The sequence below is a fragment of the Nothoprocta perdicaria genome, unplaced genomic scaffold (genome assembly GCF_003342845.1).
Source record: "Nothoprocta perdicaria isolate Ctin4 unplaced genomic scaffold, notPer1 scaffold_125, whole genome shotgun sequence".
NCBI lineage: Eukaryota > Metazoa > Chordata > Aves > Tinamiformes > Tinamidae > Nothoprocta > Nothoprocta perdicaria.
The window spans coordinates 356,725-369,630 of NW_020454372.1; the positions used below are offsets into that span (position 1 = coordinate 356,725).

The following is a 12,906-nucleotide window of genomic DNA, read 5'->3' on the forward strand; positions in this document are numbered from 1 at the left end:
GACACTTGCTTTCAGACCAATCGTCCCCAACGTGACCTCATACCCTGAAGTGAAATAACAGCTTAAGTAGTTAAGCAATTTACCAAAGGTTGCTCAAATTATGTCATAAATCAATGTGTCTGAGACCACTGACAGTTTATGACACCTAACAGACAGAGACCATTGCTGGTGCAAAAACAGGAGAAGAAAACTAACTAAATAAATAAAGGGAGGAAAGATCCCCCCGCCCCGCCGCCGCTCGCGGGTCCCTGGGCGCCCCGCGCTGCCCCGCGCAGCCCCGCGCAGCCCCGCGCAGCCCCGCTCGCCCGGCCCGCACGTGCCCCGCCGCGCGCCGCTCCCACCTGAAGAAAAGTTTGGAGAAGATGTTCGCCTTCTCCAGGGGGGACCTCTGCATGGTGGCCGGCGCTGGCGCGGCGCGGGGCAGGACGCGGCTCCGCCGGCCGCCCGCGGCTCCTCACGCCTCGCTCGCCCGCTCCGCTCCTCTCCGCTCTCCCACCTTATCCGCTCGGGCCGCTCTGATGTCATCGCCTGCCTCCTTCCCCTGCCCCTCTCCCCGCCTCTGCTTTGCCCGGCTTCAAAAGCGGGAGGGCTCGGGCGCCGGCCCGCGCCCCGCCGCCTCCCGCCGCTGCCCTGCGCTTCGCGGGGCTCTGCTCGGGGCGCACACGCGCCAACACCCCCCACACCCCCCCCACACACACCCCTGCACACCAGCCCCCTCTCATACACACACAGTGCACAGAGGCGCTCACCCGCTCACGCACAGCCCTTCACAAACACCCTCACACACAGGCTCACACACACAAACGCTCTCTCTCGCACACACACACACTCACACTCACACTCACACTCACACTCGCCAAACTCTCACACTCCCCTGTCGCCTCCCCGGCCCCCCGCTCTCAGCCCCGCCGCGGGGGGCGCCTCTCAAACCGACGGCAGCCTCAGGCCGCTTGGACGGGGTTTGATGCGACCCATGCCCGAAGCCCGAGGTATCCGCCGCTCCCGCCGGCAGGAGGGGGAAGCCCCGCAAATCCCTCCTGGGCCACACATCCTTCCTTGCCAGAGCCGGGCAGGGGGCACTGGGACCCACTCGTGGATGTGGCGCCGCAGTGACCGAGCCGAGCGGCAGACRGTGGCAGGAAGCTCCGGACACGACAGCGCAGCAGCGAGCGCGCTCACGTTCGGTGTCAAACACCCTTGCTGCAGTTTTTCGCGTTTTCTCACTGTTGTGACAACTTGGACCTAGCAGGGGAACTGAAGGCCTATGATATCCTTATAACATTTAGCCTGGACCCACATTTAATAACAGAGCTGTCTCTGGAATTATGCCCGTGTTGTACAAGTGTAATCCCAGAGTGTGCAGAAGGAAGCATGCTCAGAAGAAAACAAAGATGACAAGAAGCAGGAGTTAAGTCTTGGGATTGCTTTAGTTCTGGAATAACCCTGCTGCATTGATACTCCAGTGTTCTATCTACACATTCCTACTTCATCTCCGTAATTAATGAATACGTAAAGATGGACAGGACCGTGTTTTCGTATCATTGCCGAGCACGCAGCTCCGCGGTCTTACAGACGACGCTGCGGTGTGACCGGCTGCCGCTGCCTGCGGTCCCCGGGCTCCTGCTCCGCTTCACGGCACCGGGCAGCCCCGCGGCGCGGCGCGGAGCGAGGAGCGGAGCGAGGAGCGGAGCGGAGCGAGGAGCGGAGCGAGGAGCGGAGCGAGGAGCGGAGCGGAGCGGAGCGGAGCCCCCTAGCGGAGCGCGGCGCGGCCCGCGCTGCCCGCCCGAAACGCGTGGATCTGTCCCGGGGGGAGCGGGACACGCACCGAGCCCGGGTGGGAACCCCAGCCCTCTCCCTTTGCAGCCTGTAGACTAGCGGGCTGTTCCAATGAGGCAGAAACCGAGTAGGGACCAGCGGGTTTTTCCTACTTTACCTTGGAAAGCGAGGTGTGTTAGTCATTTAAAACCTTTTGTGGATCACGTCCAAGCTGCTTGAAGTGTCAATGGCTAATGGGGTATTTTCTATAAAGGTCTTTATTGCTGTTGCCACCAGAGCTGAGTTAGGAGCATTTCCAGTAAAACCGCGGCTGACAAAGATGTCCCATTAGGTACTGTGAAAGTTTTTAAGCTMCAAATTGCATTCCCCCTCATATGTCAAGTTGTCCAGATTCCTGTTTTTGAAAATTTCTTCTCTAAACTTAGGCTATTTATTTGACTAGTTTCCCAAGCACCAGTTTTTGCTATATTCAGCAATACCACAGGAGTGATTACTTCCCTGCTCCATGACCCAACAGTTTTGCATAGAGCTCATCTACTTTCATTTTCCCCCCATACTATTGCAAACTAGGCTATTTTTCCAATTTTCCACAGATACATTTCCTTGCCTTTTTCATTATTTTTGAAGGGAACATTTTGTAGTTTCAGAAGAGTCATTATTCCTCATCTTCTCAGGGAGCTTGAACATATTMCAGCAAACATGAATGTAAAACTTGTCATTAGCATTTCTATGAGCGGGAATAAACCACAATGTTTCCACTCTCTATAGGGGTTGAAATACATCCCAATTTAGCATTACTTGTCTATTTCATTAATGCACTTTTCTTTCACTTCCATGAAAGCAGATGCTTTATCTTTTAATTGTATCCACACCCAGCATCTGATTTTACCCTGAACTTTTGGAGAAAACGCGGTGAGCCTGAGTTGCAGAGTGAGGTCACAGCATTTTGGTGCCATCACTGCAGTAACTTTGTCGGCTGCGCTGCATCATTGCAGAGGGGCAGCGATACCCCCCGCCACGTGAGGAGCAACGCGTGGCCCTCGGTCTGAGGCTGCACCCTGGAAATGCATCCGCTGCTCAGTCGCTTTCGCGTTCACAAGAACAGGGAAGCGAGTCACACCACAGAGGTTGTCACCGCTGCCCTCTTTCCTGCCTTTGGGGCAGTCATGGCTCTGGTCTGAAAACCCTACCAGYGAGTGACTGATTTTCAGCAAGATCAGCACCCTGAACTGACTAGGAAGAAAAGTAAGAGCATTTATGTTAAAACATATGTTCATATGGCAGGGGGTAAGAGGAAGAAGACGGAGCAGACGGAAGATTGCCTTTAGCTGCTGTGAATCACAAGCTGAGTTTTTTAAGTAAAGCAATATACCTGGAGTCTCTCCTCTCCTCTCCTCTCCTCTCCTTTTTTTTCTCCAGCTACTGAATTGCAAGAAGTGTGGAGGAAAGTAATTATATGTGAATCCTTGACCTACTAACTAGCATTGGTGGACAAAGGAGTAGAAAAGTTATTCGTGGAAAGAGAAAGCATGATCACATAAGCATCATCTCCTTAAAACACAAAGCTAAAGGGCTGCAAAAGTAACCGAGTCATTGTTTTTTTGCTGCTACTTAAAATAAAAATAGGTTTTCTGCTCATTAGTGGAAATTGCTAATAATAGCAATAATACTCGTAATAATTTGATCTTCTGAAAACTCAGTCACTTAAAATATCCTTTTACAAAAAATGGTCCCCTGGATAAGAAATGGAGAGAGAAAACAGACTTCATTTTCCTTGATGGTTGAAGCAATCGTATATATAAAACAATTTCAATCTAACTCAACCCTCAATTTTTTCAGAACCTTTAGACCTTAGGAAGGTTTTTTTTGTCACTTTTTTTTTTTTTTTTTTTTTTTGATAATAATAGTAGAGGACTTGGTCCAGAAACCTGTTGATCTTTCCATCAACCTTTTCTAAGTCCAGCTGGAATCTAATACACTTGTTCATTTCCTCATTCCAGGTGATAATGGTTGGAGACCTTGGTCGAACGCCTCCGAGAAGCAGGCCCAGCTTGGTTAAACCTGCTCGATGCCACTTGTGACATGGTTGGATTTTACACAACTATGGCTGGGGAGCAAAGAAAGCAGTCTGGTCACCTTCCCTTTCAAGCAGTTCTCTTAACCACTAGACAGATAGGAGCTATTCACAAAGCCAGGGGCTAAATCTTCTACAGAAAAAAATAGATTCATATTCACTTTCAATAAAAAAATATCTGTTGCTGCTTAGTGGAGAAACACTCATTCAGCCTACAAACAGAAGAGCAGAACATTTCTATACAGAACTCAAGAACATTCGGAGAGTGTCCTAAAGTCAGTTGTTGCACATTGTGTTTGAATTCCTTAGAAATCTACAGGGAATTTCAACCAAAAGCTTCCTGGGAAGTAAGATCTATTGCATGGCATTTAAGGGTTTCTTCACTCGCCCATCCTATGTGCCACTGTTGGTAGGAAACACGGGGTGGAAGCTCTCGCTGCTCAGACTGCAGTACCTGCTGCTGCTTTCCAGAAAACAAAAGCTCATTTCCATTCCTGCTTTCGCAAAACAGGGCTTTTTGCTGTAGTTTTGTTTCCAAAAATTGTAACCACTCTTTGTCTCAGAGATGCTCACATGTCAAGATAGAGACCAGCTATCTGCTGTTTCTTTGGAAAATCATGCCCAGTAATAATATTCTTGCATATAAAACATAGTAATAGTGAAGGAATTTTGTTCGGGCACTCACAACTGTGAGTATATATATAATCTAGTGTTCAACAAAAGCATATTAACTGATGGCTTACAAATATCTATTTTTTTTAACTAAGTTCCTAACGCACTCCCTACGTGTGGATAAACCAGCTACATTTTGCATTTCACGCTGCCTGTTTTGGCTTCTTGCATGGCGATTTCCAGAAAAGCTCCTCCTTTCACAGGAGATTTTATTAAAAAACAATCATACCTGATATAAAAGCTACAGTAATGCTCATTTTACAGCGTAAAGCATTACCAGACAAACACACATTTGAAGTCAATAATATATTTAGAGTACACATGGACAGGGTGTTTTATTATTAGGAGCAGAAAATGCCAGATTAACAGTTGCTGGATCCATTTACAACTACAACCCCCGCATATCCTAATGCATTGTCTTCCTGTTGCTAGAACCACTTCAGCCAATGCCTTTTGTACCTGCAGATTAACATTTTTAATCTATGTGCATTGGATATGTTTGGCAAGCACCAGCGTGTATGCTTTCCCACGCTGCATCATCAATACCTGACTACATCAATGCGATGCATTGTCTTAACTAGTCCTAAAAAGAGTCTAGTATTCCAGGGGAAATAAGCAAACTTACGCAGGTCTTAGCAGAACGGGCATGTATTATGTATTATCATGTATAAGGTTATGAGCTGGGAGGTGAGGTAGTATCGCAGTTCTGGTCATTTCATTCTGGAGAGGCAAAATAGGCAGCTCTTCCATGGGAAGCACAATTGGAGCAACATCACAGAGCTGGCACAGCACAAGAACACAAGAAGGGMTATGCCGGTTTTATCAGGCCCCTTAGGATACTTGTGCCTGTGTAGAGTATCAGTGAAAGGGGAAGTGCCTACGATCTGACACGGAAAGAGAAAACGGATCCCAATGTTCTCTAAGTATAGCAAACCCTTGCATCTGCATGGGAACACACAAGAATTAAATAAATGACTGCCTGTCTTCAAGATAACTGAAGCAATGAATACCTCTTACTAGAATACCAAGCTGCTGATACTGGCAGCACAATAAATGATAACTCCATGGGGATTACTACGCCGTCTCTCAGCACCCCATGCAAAAATCTCAAAGGCAACGTTCCCTGSGCAGCAGCGGACACAGTCCCTGCTTCACGGCTTCAACAGGCACGCTGGCCAACGTCTAGGGCAACTCACAACCAGTTTGCAGGTTGATTCTACAGACTTTCTGGACCAGCTTTTTCAAAGTATTTCAAGTTGCATATAATTCTTGACACAAATTATAACATATGAGCAGGAAGGACCAGCAGACACATTCAGATGCTGCCACTTGCTCTTTGAAGCTTTTAACAATTGCAAGCACATCTTTAACACTAGAAGGTATTTTAAAGCCTTTTAAAGCCTTGCAGATGCAGAGGAAGTGATTTTTTTTAAYTGACTAACAAACAGGATTCTAAGACAAATTATTTCTATTTGCCCTGGTGGATGAGCTCCAGTATACCAAAACCAGTAAATACTTTCACACATGCTGAAGTTTTATCTTGATCTACCTTGCTACAACGTGATCTAGCAAAGTACATACTGAAGGTTTTGCTGATTAGGATTTCACTGAATAAAGAGCTCCCCACTGAGAAGAGGAAGTTTGGACTGTGGCTTGATTAAACAATAAAATCACACTATTGATTTTTAGGCAGGATTTAATTTTTTTTTTTTTTAATGGCGAAACACCTGGGGGCAGTTATCCTAAATAATTTGTGGAGGGTTCTGTCAATTAGGACAGAGTTTAATCAGACCTAAGATCCAAGATCTGGCAGACAGGAAACAGGCATAAGGAAGGATACAACGGTTAAAATAAAAAATAGAGCTGGTKAAAACAAGGACAATTTTGCATCAAAATGATGCAGCAATGTAGCAAAACAACTATCAGATAYGGAGGTACACTTCTACACTTTATGCTCTAGATCAAGGTATTTGGTTCTTTGAAAGCTGCTAGAAAATGAGTTGGTGAAGGCTTTCTATAGATTTCAGCTTTTGTTTGTTTTCAGTCTAGAATAAATTCAAGTCTGACTAACTAGCAAGTTTTTTTGTTTCCAAAGATAGTTTCCACCTTCTTCCTCTTCATACTGTCATGTCATAATCCTAGAACAATGATATCATTGAGGTTAAAGGGGCAAAAATCCAAGACTGCTACCTCCTCAATAAAAGGCACATGTATGCCATCTTAAACAGTTGAGCAACAGACTATTGAATCACCTAGAGCATAACAAGAAAAGCACTTAATTATCCACAGCAGTTTAAAGGAGTTTGAGTTCCTGACAGGGTAYTGGGATTGGCATCTTCTGTATTCAAATCTTATAAAAGCAAAAAGGAATACAAGATAAATTATGGTATATGACTCCACAGGGCACAATGAATTCTTAATCCACTGATTTTTGAAAGGACATTTATTCTGATATATGCCTAAAATAATACCATTACTCAAGACAAAAAATGCAAAAGACTTAGTCTCTTCTGCAGGCTTGAAATAGCCTAAAATTGCAAATGAGCATAGGAGATGTTTTGGGGCAAGAAAGTTGTCTCAATCTTCTGAAGAAAATTGGAAAAAAAAAAAAAAAAAAAAAAAAAAAGGTAGCTGCTCCTCTAAAAATATCCAAGGACTTTGAGCTCACTGAAGAGAGGTGGGCAGATTGCTCCAAGTGAAGAAAACTGACCAGAAAGGAGGACATGCTGAGATTCAGTTGGGACCTACATTTAGCCAGGTTCCAGAAAAACAACATTTTCCTGTGTAAAAGAATAAGGCTCAATGACTGTCTTGATGACTGGCACTTTTCACAAAAGGAAATTATTTCCTGGTTAATAGGACAAGTRATGTCTTTTATATTTTTATGTTTTTATTTTTCAAAACATGGTAACTAGCAGCATAATATTATGGATTACTGAGTTTAATTAAAAACATTTCACAAAGGAAAATTTATATGAAGTGAAAAGTGTTTCTCATCATAGCATCTTGCAGCTAACACAAACAGGTACAGCTCTATTTTAAATAAACAGTTAAGATACCCGAGGTTAAAGGCCAGACTTTTGAACTTGTAAACCACTTGCAAAGTAATGTAAAGATGTGAAACTTCTAGGAATAGAATGACAGTAGGACAGTAGGAAAATGTTCAGTAAAACAAATTCACCATTATATACATGGCTAAGAAAAAAAAAGAGTTTTGTTTTGTTTTGTTTTTTGAAAACTAGAAAATTCTTTCGACTTTTCTACAAAAGAAAAGCTCCTACTCCTAGAATATAAGAACCACGCCAGACAACTACAGCACTAGTGGCAACAAAGAATCATCCTTCTAGAAGCCGTCCACACAACTGACGATGTAAGTATTCCTCTATTTAGAAATTCTTGAGATTTGAGAATTACTATAAAAATTTTTAGCAAAAAATGCTAAGCAATTGGAACATAAAAGTAGAACATAAGACTCATTCATAAAACCCAGCCTCCCACAAACCTGCAAGGCAAATCCGTACTGCAACACTGCCTCCAGGTTSTGCGGGTCAAAAAATACTCCCTAGCACTTAAGTAAAATTAAGGCTTATCATAAAATACTGGCTGCCACAATTACATTCCAGAAATATGAAGAACAAGACACATTTGGGGCCTATCAGATGATCCAGACCTGATTTTGGGTGTTTTTTTTTTTTGTTTGTTTTTGTTTTGTTTTTTTTTTTTGGGAAACAAACATCATATACTCAAGCTACTATGCTTGATTCATAATGGAATAAAGACCAAAGCTCAAGGAACTTTGCAAATATGTCAAACTTGTGATGAAATTCATGCTCCTGAAAGTTCAGACCATGAATCTGAACAACCATCTCCTCATGCTGAGAGAGACCTGCTTATTCTGCAATGAGTCTCCTGAGTTTACTTTGCTGAAGTTGTTCCAATTAATGAAGGCAGATAGTCAAATATTAGGGATCTGGGTTCCAATTCTTTATTTGAACTGTATCTTTGAAATGTGAAACATAGTTATTAAAGGAGAGATACTCTTTCTTTACAGAAGGAAAAGGAAAAAAAAAAAAAAAAGAAAGAAAGAAAAAACAAGCAAACCAAAAAAGCAGAAGACACCACCCTATGAGATGTCTAAGTTTTTCCCATCGCAGAATGGGGGAACACGTGATCTCGGTCTTCTTTGGAATAGAAATAGAGGAAGTAAGAAAGTGTTTTGACAGAAAATAAGGGGGAAAAAAGATAATTTTAACAGCATTTAGCTTGAAATGACAGATTCAAGCAGTTCTTAAGAGTTTATTGGAGAAACCATTTCCATATTAGACTTCGGTATCTAGAAAAACTCTTCAAAAGTTCATTTTTATTTTGCTACTGAAGTGTTTCTATAATTAGGTAGCTATAACAAAGGACTATTATAATGTTTAATATTGGCTTGAGGTGGCCAAATGTTAACAGATTTGCTCATAATTACAAAAAGAACCCACAATATTTTCTATTTTAAAAAGATAAGAATATAGGATTATAACAACTCACACATTGACTTTCTTCTTTAAGAAGCAGAAAATATTCCAGAATACCATGGTTTTATTTCTACAAGAATGCTGAATATTATCTAATGCAGAAATTAAAAATAGGAATTTAATACTCTGCCTTTGGATAGAGTTTTTCCTTGCTGGCATACAAAAAGCTAATTTACGCCAGTATGAAAGAACAACCTGATCTATGCATGCACTCAAATGGATTATAAATTAATATAACCATTCACAGAGTAACCAGCTGTGGGCCTGGCTGTAGACAGCACAATGAAACTGGAGCAGACAAGACACAGGATGTAAGTTCACATTGTAAATCAGAAAACTAATTAAAATAATTAATAGCATTATAGAGAAGTATAATGACTTCTCAAACAGTTGCTTCATTCTTAGCCACCTTTCTCTCAGAAAAAAAATGCAGAGTGCAGAGAACRAAAAGAAAAATGATATATTTGAAGTACTATATGGGAAAGACAAAAAAAATTAAACACTTGTTTACCCTTTACAACCTTGTTTACCCTTACTTTACATAAGTAAAAGGAAATACTTTTGCTATTCAACACATAATTAGAACTGAGAAATTCAATGACCCAAAACTTTGCTGAGCCTTGGAGACTTAGGACTCAGGACAGAAACAGGTATTTAGACAGAAAGTAAAATATTAAATGCCTTTACACTATATATTTATCAAAATCTGCTATCCCTTTGTTTTCAGACAATCTCTGTTTGCATGAACTCAGCAGGTAACATCTTGTATATGCATATGCAATCTTTGATAGATAGAACACTGCCMTAGTTTTACCTTTTTTCTATAACATTATGTACAAAATCCTGGCTAGGACTGGCAACCACAATTTGTTTGCCACATGCATTTGGATGTGTGCAACTAAAGAATTTTGCATCGACACAAAAACCAATTTCATTCTAACAGCAATATGGTATCCCTTCAGTCTCTGCTTTTAGAGCTAGAAATTAAGGAACCTCAACTGAATGTCGAAAAGAAAACTAACTAAAGCATAGGAAAACTTGTGCATTCACCAGCCTACTACACTTACTTATAGTAAGTACATTCTTGAAATACAACAGTATAGAAATGCAAGATATTTTTCACCTCATAGGCATTTTTCACCTCATAGGCTGTTTTCATTATTCTTGTGATTCTTTCTATAGTCAGCTAACTGGAGATTCTTCTGAACTACACAAGCATATATAACATTGCAGCTTCATTCCTTAAAGTATTGCTATAAGCAAGATGTGAGAAAYGGTTGAGACAAGCATTTAGACCACAAGAAAAACCTATCCTAATTAAGAGCAGTTCTTTCAGCTCATCCATTCCCAACCTCAGCCAGTTGAGCTATTGTGTGTAAGAGCGCTGGTTCCTCTGGGTGTGGTGGACTGAAAATGCTTTTCAGAGGACAAGTTTGCCCGGTGGGAGGTAGAAAGGTGCTGGAGATGCGCAAAAAGAGAGAGACATTTGTGATTTTTAGAAAGAAGTTCAAGGTAGGTAAGGTGTGATATCATATATCTCTCCTAGATGATTAAGAAAATCAGTAAGTCTAAAAGGATTGAAGATAGAGAAAACAGTGGAGGGCTGTTTCCTGAACTGTAGATGTTGATGTGATGGAGAAGAGGAACAGTGAAGGCTAGAAGAAACAGAGTAACAGAAATAATTAATATCAACCATGCTCTATCCTTAAAAGATTAACTTGGGAAAGGCATTGAAAAGAGAACTTTTAAATGAATACTATGCTGGAAAACACAGCTAAAACTCTACCGGTATAGCTAATATATCTGACCATGCAAGTACTGAGAGGAAAAAAGCATAACTGTAAGCAGGAATAAGTAATCCTGAAATCAGTATGTCTCTTTCAAAAAAGGTCACAGGAATTCTAAAGACTGAGTGTCTGGGAATAAGGTGTCCCTAAGCAAAGAAGCATCTCAACCATACAAGGACCTTCTTGTCTAACTCCAGCTGAATACATTCTCCTGTGAATACTTGGGAGAAAACTCACTCCCCCAAAGAGAGGCTAGAATATCAAGTACCCACACCAGTAAAATGTTCTCTGCGTTCAATGAACTTGCGCACTTGTCATAAACACTCTGCTTCAGCRGACAGGAACAGCAAACAGATTCCATTGCAAAAAAGTAGGCAGACTTTTAAAAGCAAACACGGAAAGCGTAACTCACCAGTCTCCAGATAGAGCTGACCCCCAGCAAGAACCTTGTTAACACAAGAACCAAATGTTGATCTAAGTAACAGTGAAGACGGAATATCCCCCATATAAAGGAGTTTAGGAGAAGGGAAACTTGACATTTTTTATGTAGTCACATCAATTGTAAAAGAATAGGGACCAATTTTATAACCCTTGGGATAACCCTCAGGAAAATATCACAGGAGGGATTACTTGTCAGGTAAGGCTCATTATTGCCCCGGCAGGTTAAAATTGAGTGAGATTTTACTGTCTGATCCATGGCTTTCTGGCACTGAGTTTTTATTTTAAAAAATCACCTTAGAGTGCTTATAGAAGGCTGGCATTTTTCTCGATCGCTCAGTCTTAGTGGAGCCAGGATCCACACCCATCAGAGGCTTGCAAAACTCAGAAGGCTTCAGATATCATTTATCTAGAAAGGGCCCTTGGATCCTACTTCCTGCAATTTTTTCTTAGTACTGAGAGAATGAGGGCAGAGAAAGGTAAACAACAGCCTAAGTAACCAAAATGAATGGGATGTTTCTTCAGTTCTCACTGCAACTCACAACAACTTAATCAATAGACAATCTTTTTTTTCCCTTTTAATGAGCTCAGGATCGACTCAAGGTTTTTCTCCTATATCCCATGCCGTTGAATAAGTTTAGTTTTAAACAACAGTTTCAACACATTTAGCTGGGTACTTCATTACCGAATGGAAAATCCTGCCTTTCTTTATACTTAATCCTTTGTTCTCATTATACTTCCCTCATAACCATTTTGATCATTAACTGTATCACTAGAAGTGGCTTAATCATTACTCATTGCTTCTAGAGGCTTTTATGTAATAGTCCTCCTTATTCCTTGGGTTTTCTGGAAAACAAAATATTAATCTTTTTTTATACCATCCCCTAGTGAGAATTTTTAATACTATTTCACAAGATAACCACAGATTTAATAGCCTTCCARAACTCCTGCGACAAAACAGCAATGAGATTAACAATTCTCAACTCATTCGATCAGAYGGTTAACTCGCTCGATCACAGCACAACAACCAGAGCATCATGAAAGGCAGTCGCTTTCCAGAGATCCTCTCCGACAATGGTGTAACAAGACAAACTACTCTTCTGTGGACAAACTCTCCAAACCAAGAGCTAGATTTGTCATTTTGTGCTCAAATTTAACCAAGTTCTTCACTGAATCTTGCAGACTAAACCCAGGGCAAATTATTTAGGTGTTTAATAGTTTTGCTTATTAATGTTATACATTCATATATATTTGACAGAATATTTGCTCTGTCCCTTTATAGAAAGCTTCAAGATGATTAACAGACAATTTTTTAACTTTTTATACTTGCAGGAAGTCAGGTCATTTCCAAGTCTGTGTTAGTAGTGTTCTAGTCAAAAYAGCAGTTTAACACCTACATTTATGAAAGACATATTTATGCACAACTGTTATTGTTAGGGAATTGCATCTTTTATTAAGGAACAAATTAAGGCTCAACTGTTTTGATGGTGTAGAGCTATAAGTTTCTTCCACATTTACAAAACATTCATCACAGTAGCATGTGTTGAATGTTCAATAATTACATTCCCAAAACATTGCATATAGAGCATCATATTTGAACTATGTCACCTACCGTCATTGAAGTCAGTATATCCAACAG

At 41.3% G+C, this 12,906-nt stretch overlaps 1 protein-coding gene across 1 annotated transcript in view; it reads right to left on the reverse strand.

Moving 5' to 3' along the window:
* Positions 1 to 394, reverse strand: part of CFTR (cystic fibrosis transmembrane conductance regulator) — an 87,757-nt gene extending 87,363 nt beyond the window's left edge. Inside the window, exon 1 of the mRNA XM_026033226.1 lies at positions 342 to 394. Within this exon, the coding sequence (XP_025889011.1) occupies positions 342 to 394 (53 nt within the window). The remainder of the gene's footprint in view (positions 1 to 341) is intronic.
* Positions 395 to 12,906: the final 12,512 nt, after the last annotated feature.